Raw genomic sequence first — 19,643 nt, 5'->3', positions numbered from 1 at the left:
CCCACCCATCCACCCCTCTGCATTCTAACATTTCAGTGGTTGTGTTCAGGCAAAGTGTCTTCTGCTCATGCTTGGGAGGAAGAGTTCCCTTGACCTTCCTGTGGCTCATTGTCCCTGAGGATACCAGGGCTCTCTCAGCCTGGCTGCATGATGACAGAGGGACACCATTCTCAGAGAAACCAGGGCTGATGAGCAGCTCTAGATCAGAGAGGCCGAATGCTACCTGGACATGAAGAGAGAGGTCCCAGCAGACCCCCTGGGGACAGGTTCAAATTAGGTTCCAGCTTCCCCTTCCTGGTGTCAGGAGTTACTCATTTTGATTTACTTATCTTGCAAAGGAGCCAAGGTATCCTGCTGTACCTGCCTACTGCCTTCTGTCTCTTCCACAACTCCCATGTCTCTTTTCGGTTTCTGCTCCACTTCTCATGGGCTACTTGGAGTAGGAAGTAGGTCTCAATAATAAAAAACTAAATAAAACAAAAACATCATCTGATTTGCCTCCAGCTCTGCCACAGACTATTTGGCCCTGGAACAATCCCTTCCCTTTCCTGATACTCCTCTGTAAAATAGCCTGGATCAGTAGCTTTCATATTACATTCTGTGAAGCTGCCAGGAGCCGGAGGGGTTCCCCAGATACCCAGAGAGGCTGCAGTGGAAAGAGAGGCTGAGCTGACTCCACCCCCAACACCCAGCGCCCACCAGAGTATCTGCTTTTTACCTGTTTTATATATTGTTTTTCCACACAGAGCTTCTTTGAAGAAAGAGTCCTGAGGCTACAAAATTTGAAAACTGCTGGAATAAATGATCGCCAAGGCCCCTTCCAGTCTGAGACGCTTGGTCTTCTGAAGCCCAGCTCAAGTTTTTCCTCCTCCAGAAAGCCTCTCTTGTTACCCAGTCCTGGGTACTTGAGCTCCAACAATAATGATGATGGCAGGTATATGGTGCCGTCGGTGAGCGGTCCGATGCCTGCATGTGTACATAAGCTGTCTCCCCAGCTAGAAGGTGAGCTCTTTGAGGGTGGTGTTCAATTTTTCTTCCACACCTCTGTCCCCTTGTAATACCATATGCAAAGCAGGTGTTCAATAAACATGTTGATGCCACCTGGTGTCATGAGCTCTCACATGGGATAAAACTTCCCCACCAGGAAGTTTGGGAAGGAGGAACCAGCCTTTGGTCTGCTTAATGCTCCACAGAGAGACTTGTCCTTAAAAAGCTGGGGACCCTAACCTGGGAAGCAGCTTCAGACTCATACACTTCCCAAAGGGCAGGTCTGAGTTCCTGCCTTGATTGGATTTGGCTTCACCTCTTCTGCCCCTCAGTACCTCTTCTGGTGGGGCCTCTTATACACTGTGGCTGTAGAAGAGGCACGGTCCTGAAGCCTGGGAATCAGGTTAGCTAGGACGCCCCAGGGCCAGCAGACATCTCAGCCAGATTCCAGAGGGAGGCACAGGGGAGATGGAGAGGAACTCCTGGGTTTTTTTGGAATACAGCTCTCTCAGGAAGCGGAGGCCCAAAGAGGGTGGCTGGGTTCAGTCAGAGACACCAGAGAAAGCAGATTGGAGGAGGGTGCTAGAGGTGAAAGAAGGCAGGTAGCCAAAGGGAAACTAGAGGTTGTAGTGGTGGAATGAAACCACTCTGCCATTTAGTGGCTAAGTGACCCTGAGGTCAGTTCATCTTACTTAGTCTCAGTGTCTTTACCTATAAATTGGGGACAAAAGAACCTGACCAATGTCAGGCTACCCTGTAGTGAAGTAGTGAGATAGATTCCAAGGAGACTAAAATGTGCAGAGATGGAAAGGATTATTACTGTTTATTAACACAGGAAAGCACAGGAGCCTGCTTCCAAAGAGGGACTGTCCCGTAATTGAGAGATGCTCCAAGGCTGACCATCCTCCTTCTCCTGCTGCACACCCAGCAGCCATCTATGGCTGGATTTGGAGAATTTCTGGTCAAACCGGTGAGTATGAGGAGAGCAGGGCAGTTGGGGAGAGAGGTCCCAGCCCAATTCTGCCCAGAGAAGCTCCCAAAAGAGAGGGAAGTGTCCTGATGAAGAGCCCATGAAAGGGGTGAGACCCAGGAGGCTGTGGAGATTGCTGCGGGCTCCTCTGGTCAGTAAGGAACCCTGACAAGATCCCTAGGATGGGGGTCCCTTAGTCTCACTGAAGTTCTTGTAACTTGGGATGGGGGCCAGGGCAGCCTCCTCTGATACCCGAAGCTACACATCTGGCCTTCCCCACTTCTAGAGGAGGGGTCTTAGATGGTGCTGTGGGAGCAGACAAGCCCTCAGCAGGTCGCAAGCAGGTCCCCTCCAAAACCCCTCCTGCTGGAATCCTCCAGATGTGAGGAGTAGGAGCAGACAGATCAAGGCTGGGACATCTGGCAGGGTTTAACATCCACAGCTGGAGGGTGAGAACTCTCCCTGTGGATCTAGAGAAATACCTTCGGGCTCCAGCCTATTGCTGCCCTTGCCTTGTCATCCCTGACATGGTTCCGCGCCCTGTCCAGCCTCCCCGGGTCCCCCTCAGCTGCTATAGCCTGACGTGTGGGTGCTGGGCCTGCGCAGCCAAACATCTGGCAGGTCTGGCTGGCTATTGGGCAGCACCACAGGGCTGCCATCCCCTGGCCCCCCTCGGCCCTTCCAGGACAAGCTGCTGTGATGGGAAGCGGGCAATGATGGGTCATACACTGTCTCCCTCAGCGCCAGCCACAGGGTGTCCCGCTTCCCATTGAGCTGGCCTCGCTCAAGGACTGGCTGCCCAGTGTCATCCAGGTCATCTGGGGACACACCCACGGAATCTGGTACACGGGCACTGGGCTCAGAGGTGCTTAGGCAGGTCTCATCAGAGACGCTGAGCCCCTCCAGGGTGCTGGCTGAGGAACAGAAGCCATCAGGAGGATCTGCAGCCTTGGCCTTAGGAGAGTGGGCTGGGGCTTCTGGTGAGGCTGGCAGGGGCTCAGCCTCCTCCCCTTGGGAGTCCTGCCTGGCCCGGGTTTTGGGGCTGGGGCCAGCCTGCTTATAGGGGGAGGAGGTCTGCAGGGCAGGGCACTGGCTGAAGACTGCCTGGTGGTCCAGCAGCAGCTCCCTTGGGGAGGCAGGGGCTGGTGGGGGCCGGGAACAGCAGGGACCATCATGGAGCTGCAGATCCTCAGAGAGTACTGAGGGCCGGTGGGACAGCTTGCTGGTGGCTGTGCTGGTGTCAAAGCTGGGGCTCCGACGCCGTGCCAGGGGCTGTAGCTCATATTGCTCTGAGCAGGACCCGGGCATCCCTCCCACTGACCCTGGTCGTGGGCGGCCTGCCTTCTCCCCACCAGGGTCCCCAGTACCAGCATCCCATGGCAGGTGGGCACAGGGCCAGAGGATCTGCCCACAGTTCTTCTCTGGCCCGAAGAAACAGCAGAGAGATTGGAAGAAGAAGCTGGCAAAGCCACAACTGACGCATTTGACCATCATGAGGATGATACCCAGCTTGCGATAGAGCAGCACTGTGGCGGGCAGCATGAGCACGCCTGCCGCAAACAGGGCTGCAGCCCCCACGGCTGTGGCGCAGCTGGTCTGGCGCAGAGAGAAGGCCACACGGCTCAGGCGGTCAGGGTGTGGGCACAGGTGATAGGAGATGCAGTAGTTGACAGTGAAGTCTACTGACAGGCCCACTGAGGCAGAGAGAAACAGGGCCTCGGCAGTGTTGAGCTGCCACTCGAGGAGAACCAGGAGTCCTACAGTGAGCAGCACGGTGCCTGCCACAGCTGCCACGGAGAATAGGCTGAGGGGAACATTCCAGGTGCCCAGGAGCAGTGTGGCAAAGGCCAGCGCCAAAGCCAGGCCCAGCACCACAGCAGGCTCAGTGCTCAGGCTGTGCTGCAGGCTATACAGCTCTAGACGGCTAGTGAACCAACCACGGCGGAGGCCTGGAGGTGCCATGCCCAGCTCCGCTGCCAGCCAGTGGCTGACCTCATTGTAGAAGAGTTGGGTCTGGTTGTAGTCCGGACTGTTCCGGAAGTTGGTCTGGAATTGCAGGACCAGGGCGGCCAGGCTGCCATGGGCATCAAAGCGGAGTCCCAGGTCCTGGGTGCCATCGGGGCCTTGCTCCAGAGCCATCATTTTCAGGCAGTGCAGGAAAAACTGGGGGGCCCAGGGGAAGTCCGAGTGGCCGCAGCAGAGGTCAGGCCCCAGGCGGGCGCAGCCGGGGCTCTCCATCCAGTGCTGGAGGGTCTCCACGAAACACAGCGTGGGCCAGCCTTCCTGCAGGGTGTCGAAGAAGCTCTGATTCCGGGCCCGGTGACAGAGTGCCAGCAGCCAGCGCTGGGCCTGAGGGCCGCTGGCCGAGAAGGCAGGGTCCCTCACCAGGCTGCTGTTGCTACGAGGGTCCAGAGGGTCGCCAGTGTCCACAGGCAGGACGCCCCACACCAAAACCACGGGCATGTGGCCGCCCTCGCCCTGCGGCAGCTGCTCGAACAGGAACAGCTGGCGATACTCCGCGTCGAAGCGCTCGAAGGGGTGGCTGGGCCGGAAGACCTGGCCGCCGGGCGGCGGCAGCGTGGGCAGCCGCAGGCGGGGGCTGACTCCGGCGATGTAGGCGCCCCCTGCCGCCAGTGCTGCGAACCAGCAGATCCAGATGTAGCGGAACTTGATGACGCCGCAGGGCAGCAGGCGCTGGAAGAGCAGACGCGAGGTGCCAGCCGCCGCCCTCCGCAGGCCGCGGAGCCGCCGGTGCAGCGCCAGCAGTAGCCGCCGGGGCGCGCTGGCCTCCCACCGGCCCCGCGCCCGGCGCGCACAGCCGCGCGCCAGGTAGCGCTCGTGGAGCACGGCGGAGGCGGGCAGCCAGACCAGCGTGAGCGCCAGGTGCACCAGCACAGCCGTGCCCATGAAGAGGGCGAGGCAGCGAACGGCCGGCAGGCGGCTCAGGTAGCTGGCGTAGAAGGCCGCGCTCATGGTGAGGCCGGAGACCAGCAGCAGGTAGCCGAAGTGGTGCATGGTGCGGCCCACGCGCTGCGCCAGCCCCCCCGACGGCAGCTGGCTCTTGCTAAGGCGCCACAGGTCGAAGAAGATGAGCGTGTGGTTGGCGCAGACGCTGCTCAGCAGGAGGAGGGCTGCCAGATTGACGAAGGGGAAGTAGGCCATGCGGAAGGCCACCTGGTAAAGGAAGAAGGCCACCAGCAGTGAGCCCAGCACCCCCAGCAGCACCATGAGCGTGAGGAAGAGTGAGCGCAGGTACAGGGCAATGCCGAAGAAGATGGCAACCAGAGCCAGCAAGGGGTACACCGTGTCCTGGACCAGGAAGTGCCTCAGCAGCTCCTGCTTGAGGCCCAGGTCCATGCCAGTGACAGAGGTGTAGTTGTCAGCAAGCCCCCAGGGGGTGGCCAGCCGGTCCAGGTAGATGTCCATGAGGGAAGCACCCTTTGGGGTGGGCAGGAAGAGCAGGCTGTACTTGAGGGAAGGCACCTGGTAGTCAGTGGTCTGGGGACTCAGAAAGTCCCTGTCAAGCAGAAAGTGCAGGAGTTGGTAGATGGCACTACTCTGGGAGCACTTGGTGGGAACCTGGGCACAGCGTGGGGACTTGTTCTGCCCGGGTCCCAGACAAGAGGGCACCAGGGCGCCACTGTGGTAGTAGAGGGCGCAGGTCCGAAGCAGGGCCAGTGTGCGGGCTGCGTCAGCTTGGGTAGTGTCCAGGCAGGAGGAGCGGTTGGAGAGCACAGCCAGATAGTTGCCCAGGGACCAGCTGGGGCAGCACTGGTTGGCTGCTGTCCGCTGGCACAGAGCCCCGAAGCTGGTATGGGAGCGGATCTGTAGGGCACACACAGGAGGAGAGAGTTCAGGGGCAGCCCAAGGGCTCAGGTTTTCCCAGTCCTATACAAGGCTCTGTCACCTCCTTTCACACTACAGGGCAGGCGCAGAGAGGGATCTTGACAGCCTGGTGAGATAGGCTTGTCTCCCAGCTGCCTTTGGCTCCTGGCCCAGGTGCCAGCAGCTATATCTTGACTTCATCAAAGAGGAGCCTCAGGGATGCTGCCCAAGGCTTCAGCCTCAGAGACCCTGCTGTAAGGGCCCCTGTAGGTCACACACCCCAACTCCGCGTAAAAGTGGAAGTAGCAGCCACAGATAGAACAGGGCCAAGGGTCCAAGGAGCTGAAGCAAGCAATGGGAAGAGTGGAGGCCAAAACATTCCAGGTTCAGGGTCACTGCCAAACCCCAGCTCTCCTCTGTCCACTGCACCACTTAAACCCTCTTAGGGCCAGGGCTGTTTCTTTTTCAAATCTCATGCCTCCTTTTTTCTCCTTTCCTGTTGTTGACATCACAACAGCTGATGTAGTACAGAGAGCACTGACCTGGGAGTCAGAGGCCCTTGCTCTGCCACTAACTGGCTGCGTAACCTTGGGCCTGAGATCATGGTGACAACACAGTACTTATTGAGAGATTACTATTGCCAGTCATTATGCTGTATTTTTTCAACTTCTATCTCATTTAACTGTCACAACATCCCTGTGAGGAAAGTACGTTTATCATCCCCATTTAGCGCTTATGAAGCCTGAGGGACTGAGACGTTAAGAAACATGCCTGAAGTCACACAGCAAGACAGCCTTAGAGCTGGCCTTGAATTCAGACTTCTGACTCTATAACACATGTTCTTAACCAGTCTTTTGGTACTTAGGATATCCTCGTGTGAAGTGGGGGGCTGGGCTACTGCGTGGTTTTCACACCATTTTTAGCAGCAAACCTTTCTTCAGATGTTATTGTATATGATTCTCCAGTTAGCATAATTGGATTGGCACTGCTCAGGTTGATGGGGGCTGAGGCCTTGAAGCCCACAGTCTCAGCTCCCTGGGCCAGGGCCTCCTCACCCGCTCTGGAGGGCCCTTTCAGGACCTTTTGGAAACCCGCAGTCCCTGCATGGGCTCACTTCCAGCACTTCTATCTTGGTTCTTCTAAAAACAGCCGACTCTTCTTTTCCCACCCCAACCTGGAGCCTCTCAGCAGGGTTGGAATAATTTCCTAAGCAGGGAATGCTCTTCCCCAGTCCACCCCCTGGCAGTCCTGGCTCAGCTGTATTTCCTTGGGATCAGTTCCCTCATGCCCTTAGTTCCCCCCAAACCCCTGGCACCTCCCCCACCAGCTCACCTGGTCCTGTTCCATGCGACACATGGAATGGATGGCATGCAGGTTCCATAGGCTGCCCGAGGAGGTGGACATGAACACCAGCTTTGCATAGCTCTTCTCTGCAACATACACCCCCAACCCGGAGCTCAGTCCTTTGGCCCCAGGTCCTGGGTCCTCCAAAGGGAAGATGCTTACCCAGGGCCACATGAGGTTCAGATTCTCAGGCATCTCAAGCCTGTGCATGGACTGCCTGATCCTGTCCCTGTGCCTCACCCCAACCCAGCTTGACCCTGTCTGGCTGGAGCATCTGAGAACTCCCTTATCCCAGCTGTAACCCGGCTTCCTTGGCTTGACTGTGGCCAGCTGGCCACCTTCCCTTTCTGTCTGCCCAGATTTGTTCTGGGCCTGCCTGTCCTACTAGGTGGGGTGGGGACCACTATTAAAACCAGGAACTGGCCAGGCTGCAGCTTACCAGGGGGGCCACAGAAGAAGTTCTCTTGCCTTCTGTCCTCCAGGGGCTCCACCATTCTCCGAGGCCGGACAACGCTCTCCTGGGCACTGCCTCTGGGTGCAGGCCTCAGAGTGTTGTGGGAGCTCGAGCTGAAGTGGAGAGAATATCTATGCCAGGCACCATTAGGGTTGGAAGACTCAGAGGAGGCCAGAGACCACTCCCCAGGGAGCCTTCCTTGGCAAGCCCCTCTGACCTGCCTTGGGGTGGGTCACCCAATGTCCCCTTCCTGAAGATCTCATTCTTCCCTCTGCCACCCACAGTGAAAAGATGAGAGCCTGTTACCTGTTCAGCTCAAGGTCTGGGGAAAGGAAAAGCAGCTTCCTGGGGCCTGTGAGGGCTTGTAGTGCTCTCCAGACCACTAACTTGCTCCCAATGTCTGTGTCCCGTGGCTCAAAGCCCTGCAGGGAGGAGGGTGGAGAAGAACAGGTGGGCAGGATAGGAGTTCTCCATTTGGGTGCTTCTCAGCTCTGCCCCTTTGACTCCTCAGAGCAGGGAAGGCCAGCCCGCCTGCCTGAATTGTGGATGTGAGTCTGAACTTTATACCATCTCCCCAACTCTCTCTGGAGGTCAAGAGCCTACCATGGCTACCCTATCCCCAGGCTACCATGGCTACCCTACCTCCAACTTTCTGCCCCAGGCTGGGTCAAGGTGGCCAGGCCTGGGGACCCCGTCCCACCCCTTGGTTCCTCACCAGCAAAGGCTTGGAGAAGTCGGGCAGCCGGGCCCCCAACAGTCCAGCCAGGGTGCAGAGGAAGATGACAGCCAGACACAGCATCAGCACGGCCACTGGCCACTCAGCAATCAGCTGGGAATAGCTGGGAAAGAGGGAGGAGTCCACATGAGCTGGGTGTGGTAGCAACGGGTGCTGAGCTCAGGTTCCACCCAGAAGGGGTGCTAGATAGAGCAGAGAGCACGGGGAACAGGGCTAACTGGGCACCAGCCTGGTCACCCCTAGAGGTCCAGGGAAGGCCCAGGCCTACCTCTTTGGCATCTGGAAGGCTCGTTCCTGCCTGTGGAAGAGAAGAAAAGATGCTTGCTTGCCAGAGTTCTCTTGCAGAGGGCGTGTGTTGGGGGTGGAGGTGGGGTGGGAGTGGGTAGGTGAGGGATAACCCATGGTATTAACCCTTTTAGCGCTTTGCCACTCCCAAGTTCCAACCCTTACTTCCTGTTGCATCCGGTTGCTTCCTAAGAAAGGAGTCTAGAGCCCCGGCAGTCTGCCCCACTCTTAAGCCCCACCGCATTTTCCAGTGGCAGCTGGCAGGCTGTTGGACCCCTCCTTACCTGACGCTGACCACATGGTGCTGCACAGCGGGTGGCTTCCAGGTCCCATCGCGCTGTGAGGGGGCTGGAGAAGGGCTGAGGCTGGAGCCGTGGGAGCAGAGAGCTGCCCGATCCCCAAGTCCTGGCAGGGAACTGCCCCCCTGGTATTCCTGCAGTGCCCGGGGATAGGTGAAGTGGGCAGGGGCCAAGGGGCTGGATGGACCCACAGGCTGGAGGGTGGAAGTTGTTGGTGGGGGTCCTGAAGAGCTGGAAGGGTCCTCCAGGGGGCAGCTGTGGAGGGAGCAGCTTCTCTCTGGGCTTGCCTCAGGGGCCACAGCCTTGGTCTGGGTGCTAGGAAGAGAGGAGACAGGGAAGATTGGGGTGGGGGATGGTGGTGGGCCACCCCATGCCCCAGCATTATTCAGTTCAGTAAGACAAGACAAGGGGACAGGGACTCAGGGTTGATTTATTAGTAGTCCTGGGGGAGAAGTGAGAGGTGAGGAGGCCAGGGGCTCGAAGTCTGCGCCCTCAGCCTACCTCATGGAGACCATTCTCTCATTCACTCGTTTTCCACACTCTCAAAAAACAATTGGCAGGCTGCTACATGCTAGGCCCTGTGCTAGACACTGAATGTGCTTTCACATATATGATTTTTTTTTTCTTTTTTTTTTGGGACGGAGTCTCGCTCTGTCACCCAGGCTGGAGTGCAGTGGCGCTATCTCAGTTCACTGCAAGCTCCGCCTCCCGGGTTCAAGCCATTCTCCTGCCTCAGCCTCCTGAGTAGCTGGGGTTACAGGTGCCCGCCATCACGACTCACTAATTTTTTTTTTTTTTTTTCAGTAGAGACGGGGTTTCACCGTGTTAATCAGGATGGTCTCGATCTCCTCACCTCGTGATCCGCCCGCCTCGGCCTCCCAAAGTGCTAGGATTACAGGCGTGAGCCACCGCGCCCAGCCGATCTTACTCACTCCTTACAAAACCTCACAGAGGAGGTATTTTCTTCAACTGATAGATTTGAAAACAGGTTCAGTGACAGATGAAGAGCTGGTGCTCAAACCCAGTTCTTCCGACTTGCAGTCCTGTGCTCTTTCTGCTGCAGTCGTCTGCTCTTTCTCTTGCCAGACAGATTATTGAGCACGTGCTGCACTCCTAATTCCTATCTTAGAGCCTTGGAACTTTCTCTTCCTTCTGCCTGGGTTGCTCTATCCCCCCCTCCCCCCCCCCCCATAACTGCATGGCCTTCTTTTTTATTCTGGTCTTGTTTCAACTAGTACTACCTCAGAGAAGCCTTTCCTGACTACTCTCTCTAAAATAGTCACCCACCAGGTCTCAATCTCCCTATCTTGCTTTATATTTTTTTCATAGCATCTGTTGCAATTGAATATTATATTATAGAGTCGTTATGTTTATTGCCTGTCTTTCATGTGGAATGTGAGTGCTGGGAGAACAGGGGTCTGTTGCATTTGTTCATCTCCATATCGCCAGTGCCTTGGTAGTGCCTTGCACACAGAAGGCGTCCTGGAAATGTTTGTTGAATGAGTGCTAGGCTGGCTGCTAATAGTGGTGCTAGGATGAAGAAGACCCGGTCCTTGCCTTCTAGGCACTCACAGTAGTTGGGAGGTGTTAACAGACCAACATGTTGAATGCTGTGAGTGGAGAAGTCACAGAGGGCTGAGGGAGCTCAGAGAGGGCCCAACTTTGACAGGGGGTGGGGTGGTCAGGGAAAGTTTGTGGAAGCAACTGCTATCCCTCCACCTACCCTGTCATGGGCCATGGAGCACGGAGCAGAAGATTTGCTTTGTAAGGTTGTGCACAGTTGGGAGAGGGAGTTGGGACACCCCCTCACCCCAAGGAACTTGTCAGAAAAGAGTTAGCAAGAGTCTTCTCCCAAAATTACTCATAAGGGCAATACTCTGTGCATGTGTGCAGCCCCACTCCTTGGGTATAGGGAGAGGTGGAGTCTCAACCCCAGTGGCAGGATTGCAGACCCAGATTAGGAAAAGGTGGCTACAGAACAGAGTGCTCAGGGCCATGGGGGGTTCCCAGAGGGGTTCTGGACTGGTCAGCCTTGCAGAGCCCTGTCTTCTCCCCTGCCTCTGCCTGGCTCATCCAGCCTGCTCACCAGAGTTTGTGTAGCTCCCAAGGAGAGCCAGATCTATGCGGAGCCAACCCTGGCTTCCAGTCCTGGCTGCTGCACTGCTGAAGGGGCTGTGAGCTGCAGTCCCAGCCTCAGTGGCAGATGGGCATTGCCCACAGAGGCTGAGTTCAGCCCAGAGACTGAGAAGAGGAACTAGGAAGGAAAAACATGCTCTTTCTTTCTTTCCCAGAAGGATGGCAGGCTGGCCCAGCAGTACAGGAGAGAATGACCGTCATGCTGAGGGTGAAATGGGGGAGCAGTGGAGGTGGGCTTCTGACTCGAACACCCTTTGGCTCTGGGGCCTTGGGAAAGACACACAATTCTTGGAGCATTGGCATCCTTGTCTGCTGAAGATATGAGATAATGCCCACCTCTTGGGTTTGGTGTGGGAATTAACTGATGTAACATATGTGAGGTTCCTGGCACAGGGTCTGTCACGTGGAAGACACGTTTGCTTTCCTGCCCCTTCCCACGGTCAGTGCAGCAGGGAGCATATACTTTTAGAAGTGTGTTTGTATTTACAATTTGTCCTCTTTTGGCACCTCAGATAATATATCTCCATTTTAGAACTTCTCACACCTTGAGAATCTCACTACCTATATAAATACTTTCCTTTTTGTTATCCAAAAGCTGCATTAAAATTTGATCTCATGATTTTAATCACTGATACTTATTTTTTACAAACTCAACATTTAGGAAAATAGGAATTTGACCAAAGTTGTTCTAAAGCAAGACCTCAGATGACTCCATAAAGTTAATAACGTAAGCAGCCAGTTTCCTGGCAGATAAAAGACTCTGTAGGCCAATCCCTGTGGGCCAGTGAGAAGGTGGATAAATGGCCTAGGTTGTGTGTGTAAGTGTGGACATAGACTTCTTTAAGATGTTAAATTCTGCGGGTTTTTCTTGAGCACTGTCCTGTGCTTTAGCTTTGTCCTTGCTCCTAGAGGCCTGAAGATGACCCATCAGCCTTGGTCTCCCTCTTCAGAGCAGGACTTGCCTTCTAGAGGTCAGGAGAGTGGGGCAGCCTGGGTGGAGGTGGGGGGCCTGTTCCAGCTGCCCATGGCCTTAGATAACTGATCACTGGGCTTGTCTTAGGAGCCAGGGCCCCACTTGGAGTGTTGGTTTCTTTTGCATTAGGGGAAGCCAGCATTCCAGAGGATACTGGAGAAGAGTGGGTGCACTCTTGGTTACCCAGTTTGCTAAAACCTCCCAAGTCCACCCTTTTCCTTAGCTGGCTCTTGTTCAAGGGGGATCTTAGCCTCCACCACTGGTTTGCTTCTGCTGGAGTCTCCCTGGCCCCAGCTCCTTCCCTTTAACTCCTACTATTCCTCTTCAGGGACCTAGGATCAGCTGCCCCCAATCTCACCCTTCCTGACTGTGCCCACCGTTATCAATGTGGCAGAATTTGAAACCTTCCATATTCTGACTGCTGTAGAGCCAGGCCTTTTCTTCAAAACTCCCATGAGAAAAACCGACCTCCACTCTTCTCAGAATAAAAGCTTTCTCTTGTCACCTCCTGCTGCCCTCTGATCTCAGGAGGCTCAGTAAAATAGGAGTTAAGCACCCCAGGGCTACACAGGGGTTTTTAATCCTCACTCCCTCAGTTCCATGGCCCTCACTGGGATGAGTAACTTCCAGGGTTGCCTGCCTGGGCCTGCAGGCCTGTACGCCAAGTGAGTAGGGCAGGCAGGGGGATGGAAAGTGGGGATGCAGGCCTCATTTAAGAGGCCAGCATCCCAGCAATCAGGGCCTGGCTGACAGGCTCCTAGACACAGAGACCAAACCTGGAAGCCCCATAAGGGGCAAATGTATATTGCATTAACTATGCCCCCAAGCCCACAGACACACAGCCAGGTGAACATCAGTGTGATCCCACAGAGTGGCCAGGACAGATGGGGGAGCAGCTCATATCACTAGGAAAATAAAAAGGTAATTTTAAAAACACAAAGTGTGAACTATTTCAAATTCCTCTCTAGCCAGTGTGTGTGCACATGCGCATGTTGTGTGTGTGAGTTATTCACTGTGTATCTATCCCCAGAGTGCTACTCAGATCAGCAGGAGCATTTCTGTGTTTCTTGAATCACATAAGCAAGTCCCTATGCCCGATTAGTGTCTATGGTCTCTGGAGAAGTCCAGAGAGGGGCCAGAGGCCCCAGGGAGTTTCTGGAAGACAGCAAGTGGATCCTGTGCCCAGGGGAAATGAGACTGGACACGGCTGATCCTTGGCAAGATATCTGAGACAGCAAATGACTCTCCTGCCCCTTCTAGGGATGCTTCTGGCCCCAGGTCCTCGCTCTGTCCTGTCACTGCTCCATCTTTGATCAGGCCATAGTCCCAGGCAGGTCTCTGGTCTGGTGAATACACCCATCCTGTGTCTCACCTTCTTGAAGGCTTTGTGACTTTCAGACTGAAGAGTGGCTAAATCTATCCAGGCTAATGTGTTAACAATAAAGGGAAGAAAGCATTTCTCTCTACTTGTGGGGCTTTCTCTTCCTCTGGGGTACAGAATGTACATTTTAACTGGGGTATTCTGGAGACGATGTGTCCACTTCTGCTATTGCTATCAAGGAATGCCTTTTATTTCAGTCCAGGCAGGAAAGAGGCAGTGTCATGTCAGAGGAGGGATTCTGGGGGCGGCAGAGCCAGGCAGGGCACAGAAATTGCGCCATATTGCTACCTAGCTGGGCTGTTCCCTCACACATATGGTGGAGGAAGGGAGAAGAGAGGTGCTGAGATCTGGGCCCTCAGCAGGAAGGTGTCCCTCCTGTCCCACCAGTCTGGGGCTCCTCCAGGGGTGGTACAGACCAGCGGCCTGAGCACCAAATCCTTCCCATCTTAGCGGCTCCAGCCAGTGTGGCTGCCACATGCAGGGACTGGAACCCACACGTGCACAGCTGGGGGCCATGCAGGGCAGGCAAGCGACTGATGGTGACAAAGACAGTCCCTGACGTGCCTGCCGAATGTCTGCCTTCCCCAGGACACCCGCCTTGGCGAGCCTCCTATCCGCGATTCACGCACACCTTCATGCACACTGGCACACTGAAACCCGGACTGAGGTTACTGCGGGCTTGGGGCTTCCGGAGAAGACGCAGGGGAAGGGCCTAGAAGGAGGGGCCGGAGGAGCCAGGGAGTCCTGGCCTGAGAGGAGGGGTAGGAGCCGTGGGTGGGGCAGGTTCCCTAAGCGGGGAGGGCGATGGGGGCTGACACTAGGGGGTGTCAGGGAGCGAGGAAATTGACCCGGCAGGATGAGGGCGTGGCGAGGGGCGCCTGGAGCTTGGCGACCCCGGGAAGGGGCTCCGGGAGGGTCTGGGGAATGAATGGGGCAACATATGGCGGCTACTGGGGATACCTGGGGCGGGGAGGGTCTGGGAGGGTCTGTGATCCGGATGTGCGGAGCTGTCCGCCCTACCTGTCCGGGGAGCCGCCGTCTGGGGCCAAGGGCTCCCCCTCGGGCCGTTGCTCCCCTTCCGGACCCGGGCCGGGAGCCGGACCGCTGCCGCCGCTGCTGCTGCTGCTGTCACCGTCCATGCCCGTGGGCGGCACCGCTGTCCGGGCGCTGGTGCTGAAGCCGCGGCGGCGGCGGCGGCGGCGGCGGCAGCGGCGGCGGGGTGCTCGTGCGCATGCGTAGGCTCTGAGCGGGCCGGTCGCTGGGCGGGGCGAGGAGGAGCCCAGCCAATGGGCGCGGCGCCGTGGCCGGAGCGGAGCGCCCTGTCTCTAAGATCCCGGGGCTGCGGCTGTGAGCGCCCCTCTGCTCCCGCCAGGCCTGAGAGCCGCTGTTAGGAGTCCGGCCGTGCAACCCTTCCTAGCGGCCTCGGCCTTCCCGTAAGGAACCAGGGAGCGCGACACATGCAGAGATCCTCACAAATCAAAACGCAGACCCTTCCAGCCGGATAGAGGGCGAGCTCCACGCCCGCACTTCACCACGCTGGACGCCCCGGGTCGAGAGGCCGGCGGCTTCAGGCCTGCGAGGTTCCCGGCTCGCTCAGCGCCCTCCTCCCCTCCCCAGTGGGGCGAGGCATCAGGTTGGGTCTTTCTTCCCATCCTTCTGGACTTCGACTTGGACCTGGGTGTGCACCCCTTAGATGTGGAGCCCTGACTCCGTTACTCAAGTGCGCAGTCTTGTGAAGGAGGTGGGGGAAGAAGAGAGGCGCTCAGATCATCCCCAGCTCCTTCTCTTTCTTTTTTAAAATTTAAAAGGTTTATAAAGCAAACAAATCACAGTAAGCTAAGGTTAATTTTTGATTCGGGGGTACATGTGCAGGTTTGTTATAAGGGTATATTGAGTGATCCCAGATCCTTTTTTATAGTCACGGCTGCCCCCCCCCCCCCCCGCCTGGGAGGTGCCCAATAGCCACTGACTCCAGGGCACTGGGAGGTGCCCAATAGCCACTGACTCCAGTGCCACCTCCCCCACCAGGGAGTAGCTGTGAGTAGAGCACATTTGGGTATGATGGACTGTGGACAGGCCTGGCTAAGGGGTCTAGAACTAGAATAGATATTGGCAGTGTGAGAAGCCTGGGGGGCTGGGAGTGGAGAGGATCCCGGATGTGGGATTTGACTAGGCAGAAAGGGTTTTACAGCAAGCAGGCTGTTCAGGGCCCGGTTACTTGTGCAGGGAGAGGCCTTGGTTGAAGACATGGGGCTGAGGAGAGAGTCAGGAACACTTGGACTCTAGGTATCCCTAAAATGTGTGCCAATGCCAGTCCGTGTAAGACACAGGTCATAAGGAATGGGGTGGAAGAATCTAGAGGTGTAGAAGTGTTGGGTCTGCCCTGAATAGCTTATAGTTTGGTTAGAGAGATAAAGGGCCAGCCCATAAATTGCTGCCAATAGGCAAGATATGGTGAGGCCCATGAGGTGGTTGAGAAGGGGACAGTATACAAAAAGGAAGGACCTCTTTCGTCCTAATAGGCCTTAGAGAAGGCTTCTTGGAGATGGTGGGGCTTCAGCTGGCTTGGAAGAAAAGGGCAGGCTTTGAAATATGGAGGTAGGAGAGAGAGAAGGCCTTCCTGACCTGGGGTGGGGGCATTCTTCCTTACCTGTGCAAACAAAGGTAAGGGGGCTGGAAAGTTCAGTGTATTTTAAGGGAATGGTGAGAAACCATCTGGATTGGAGGGAGGCTTCTGGTCTGTAGAGTGAGGCATGCAAGCTGCAACCTTGGAAGGCCCACCAGATCTGGATGTACAGGATGGCATAGAGGTAATGAGGCCACACTTGAAGTTCCTCGATGGGAGGGCACAGGAGTGAAAAGGAAAGGAGAGGTGACCTTACACAGCCATTTATAGTGAGCACCATGGCATTAAGCTTCTGAGAATGCCAGGATGGTTGCCGCATCTTCACAACTAGGGAGCTTGGAGACAACTGGGTCCTCTGACAGCCAGGTTGGATATGAAGGAAGACAGGCTCTTTAAAGAATAGAATGTGGCCTCTAGGAGGCTGTTTATTAGGAAGAGAAGATTGTGGTTTAGGCCTCATTCCAGGTCAGCTGGGCAATTCTCTCAGGCTTGCCATCTTGTATCCTGTTTTCTTCTACTTCCTCAGTGATGTGGACCAGGGGGTGGGTGCCCTGGGCCATGGCCAGGGGGAGGCCCGCAGGGCCCTGGACCATGGTTGGGGGGTGGCCCGCAGGGCCCTGGGCCATGGCCAGGGGGTGGCCCGCAGGGCCCTGGACCATGGTGGGGGGCTGGCCCGCAGGGCCCTGGGCCATGGCCAGGGGGTGGCCCGCAGTGACCTGGAGGATGGCCATGCCCCCCACAGTGGCAGCGCCCCTGTGGAAAGTCAAATGAACAATGTCAGAGTCAGAGGTCAGGGCTAAGCTTACCTGAGATCAGCTCTCCCTCACTCCACTTCCCTGGGGGACTCAGGATTTCTAGGCAAGTAAGGAGTTGCGGTGGAGGGCTGGGGGCATGGGTAGCATGTCCCGTGCCTTTTGTCTTGGTGAGGCCAGAACACTGAGCAGATAAAAGGCGAGCAACCTAGATTTATTGGTTTCTGTTCTTTGAGCCAAGATATGACTCCCGCTCCCTGTACCTCGATTTATTTTATTTGCAACTAAGAAGCAGAATTATTTCATCTTCTCCTTTCTCTCACCCAGGAACCCTTGCAGAGTGATTAGAGGCTTTGCCATGCTAGGAACTGCAGGCTGATTGTACTTAGGAGCAAGGGTGAGGCTAGAGGAGGCTACAGAAGAGCTCTTTGAAGGCCAGGGGCAGGGGGAGACAGGAGGCTGGGTCAGGGGAGATGAAAGAGCTGAGGAGGGGAAGAAGGAAGACAGTTGGAGGATGAGAAGACGCGGAGGGTAGGAGGTGGCAAGGTGAGGATGTACGTATTCTTTTTATAGGTAGTGTGTATGTGTGTAGAGGGTGTGTGCCGTATTTATATAAAATAGCTATGTTTGTGTACGTGTGCGTGGGTGGGTTCATATTCAAGCTTGCTATGTACACAGATACGTGCATGGAGTGCATGGTTCTGTGTACATGAGTATGTGCGAGCTCATACCTGTTCCTGAGCGGATACCAGACCCAAGAAATCAGGAAGAATAGAAAGTAAAATCAAAGCTTTTCTGCCTCAGTCAGAAGAGGCCTGGAAAAAGTGTGGTTTAACCTTCCATCTTGGCTGGAATCATTCCTGAAGTCCCAAGGCCAGGGGAGTTTTTTTTTTGTTTTTGTTTTTTTTTAACTTTTTGCCACAAGCCCAGGGGGCAGGCAAGAGATACCACCTTGCTTCTGTGGTAGGGGACTCGGGGTCTGGGGCCCTGTGGAGCAGGGCGGGGCTATGCTCCCACTGTCTGGGCTGGATAACTCCCCAGTCTCCTTCTGCCTCCTAGGGCTTGATTAGGGCTTGGTACCAGTGGGGAAGAGGCAGGCTCCAGGGCTGGGCGCTTTCCTGTGACCATGGTAGAGCAGCCCCTGCCCCATCCAGGCTCAGTGATGCCTGGAAACAGCCACTTCCCACCCCACCTGCCTCTCCGCTTATGGCTCTTTTGTTTGGGGGTTGGCACACAGACCAGGCCTAGGAACTGAGTCTGCTGGTGATAGCCAGTGGGTGAGAAGAGGTGGAGGAGACGCAGTCTCCTTTCTCTGGCAGGAGTAGGTCCTAGGGGCCCCATAGTGCGGTTGGAGTTTGGGAGCAAGCCAGCTATCCAGCAAGGCTGTGGGGGTAGCCAGGAAAGCAGAAAAGCATAGCACAGGCGGGGAAGCAGCAGGAGAGAGGATGGGCTGCTAGGGCAGGGAGGGGACGTGAGGAAAGGAGAGAGACAGATGGGAAAACAGAGGAGAGAACGCCAAGAAGGCTGCAGCCAGCAGGGGGTGGAGGAGTGCAGCGCTGCCCACCCCACCCCCACTCCACGGGGCTGCTGCCTGAGCCTGCTCCCTTCTTTTCATTTGGGGGAAGTGGTGGCTGCTCCCTGAGGGTCTAGGAAGGAGGCTAGGGGTCTGGAGGACATGACAGTGGGAGGAAAAAGGGGAGACCGTTGGGGGAACTTTCCTACCTTCGGACCTGTGGGAGAGGAAGGGAAAAAAAGAAGCAGCTTTGGTCATTTGGTTCTGCAGTAAAAAAAAACCTGTCTTCTCCCTGGCACTAAGGATTTTGTGCCCACACCCCTACCCCAACAGGGCCTCTCAGACATGGTCACTTGCCTGACAATCATTCCTTCATTCATTCTCTCAGCAAAGATACATATTGGAAGTCAATATAAGGTTCAGCAGTGTGTCCCTGTGTGCTCAAGGGCTGGCTGAGTCCTCCTGGGTGGAGTGGCGCCAGTTAGGAGGTATGGGTTCTTGTCTCAACTCTGTCAGCCTGGAGGTGCTCCATGGTGGCCAACCCTGTCATCCACCTGATTCTTACTTCTACCTCCAGGCCAGCAGCCCTGCCAACCTCCCCATCTGTCCTCTGCCCCTGTCACGCCCCACGTATCTCGGCCCAATCTCTGCTCAGCCTCTCAGAGCTGTTTGTTGTCTCCTGTTTATGACCTTCTGTTCTCAGCTTTTGGCCTTTGCTCATGCCTCCTCCCACTTGGAAATCTCCCTGGAGAAGCTGCGTGTTGCCCTCATGCAGGAAATCCACATGGGGGCCATCCAGGCTGCCCAGCTGTGGGTCCACTGGGCTCCTGCAGCACCCACCTGAGTGGTCCTGCGTGTTCTGAAGTGCCCCATTGGTGGGAATCACCTGCTACTTCTTAAAGGCTAGGACGGTCTTTTGTTCATTTCGAGGGAAGCCGATGGCACAGCTCCCAAGAACTGGATTCTGGATTCCGACCCAGCTACACCTCTATGGCCTTTCCCTGAGCATAACCCCTAGCTCCCCTGGGCCTTGAGTGTGCGGTGGGAGAAGCACCTACCCTTAGAAGCACCTAAGAACACGAGTAAGCATGCTTTTTAAACTGTAACATGTTCTGCAGTATGTAAGGGCTTGTCTTCATTGTGGACCCCTACCACCGCCTTCATACAAACACACACGCACCGTACATTTTTGGCACGCACTAGTTGTGGCTGACTGATAGTCCCTGCCTTTACCGCTCTCCTGCTCTCTGCCTTCTTCCAATTCCCAGCCTCTCAGCCACAGTGCTTACCTGGGTCCATCTTTTTGGAGTAAGAGCAGGGAATACCTTTGTTCAAAAGGAATACCTGTGTTCAAAAGGTAAC

At 55.9% G+C, this 19,643-nt stretch overlaps 2 protein-coding genes across 2 annotated transcripts; both read right to left on the bottom strand.

Annotated features, from left to right (window-relative positions):
- Nucleotides 1-1,793: 1,793 nt before the first annotated feature.
- DISP2 (dispatched RND transporter family member 2) lies at nucleotides 1,794-14,596 on the bottom strand. Its single transcript, XM_004055976.5, has 8 exons — nucleotides 14,411-14,596; nucleotides 8,886-9,215; nucleotides 8,585-8,614; nucleotides 8,296-8,419; nucleotides 7,887-8,002; nucleotides 7,566-7,693; nucleotides 7,115-7,212; nucleotides 1,794-5,782 (listed from the first exon to the last, which is right to left on the bottom strand). The coding sequence occupies exons 1-8, from the start codon at nucleotides 14,527-14,529 to the stop codon at nucleotides 2,522-2,524; spliced, it is 4,206 nt and encodes a 1,401-aa protein (XP_004056024.4). The 5' UTR covers nucleotides 14,530-14,596; the 3' UTR covers nucleotides 1,794-2,521.
- Nucleotides 14,597-16,407: 1,811 nt separating this feature from the next.
- On the bottom strand, nucleotides 16,408-16,770 carry LOC101142482 (proline, histidine and glycine-rich protein 1). Its single transcript, XM_019011308.3, has one exon. The coding sequence runs from the start codon at nucleotides 16,745-16,747 to the stop codon at nucleotides 16,466-16,468; it is 282 nt and encodes a 93-aa protein (XP_018866853.2). The 5' UTR covers nucleotides 16,748-16,770; the 3' UTR covers nucleotides 16,408-16,465.
- Nucleotides 16,771-19,643: the final 2,873 nt, after the last annotated feature.

This window comes from Gorilla gorilla, chromosome 16 (assembly GCF_029281585.2).
Source record: "Gorilla gorilla gorilla isolate KB3781 chromosome 16, NHGRI_mGorGor1-v2.1_pri, whole genome shotgun sequence".
Classification (NCBI taxonomy): domain Eukaryota; kingdom Metazoa; phylum Chordata; class Mammalia; order Primates; family Hominidae; genus Gorilla; species Gorilla gorilla.
The sequence above is the reverse complement of the archived record's forward strand: the minus strand, read 5'-3'. Positions and strand labels throughout refer to the sequence as shown.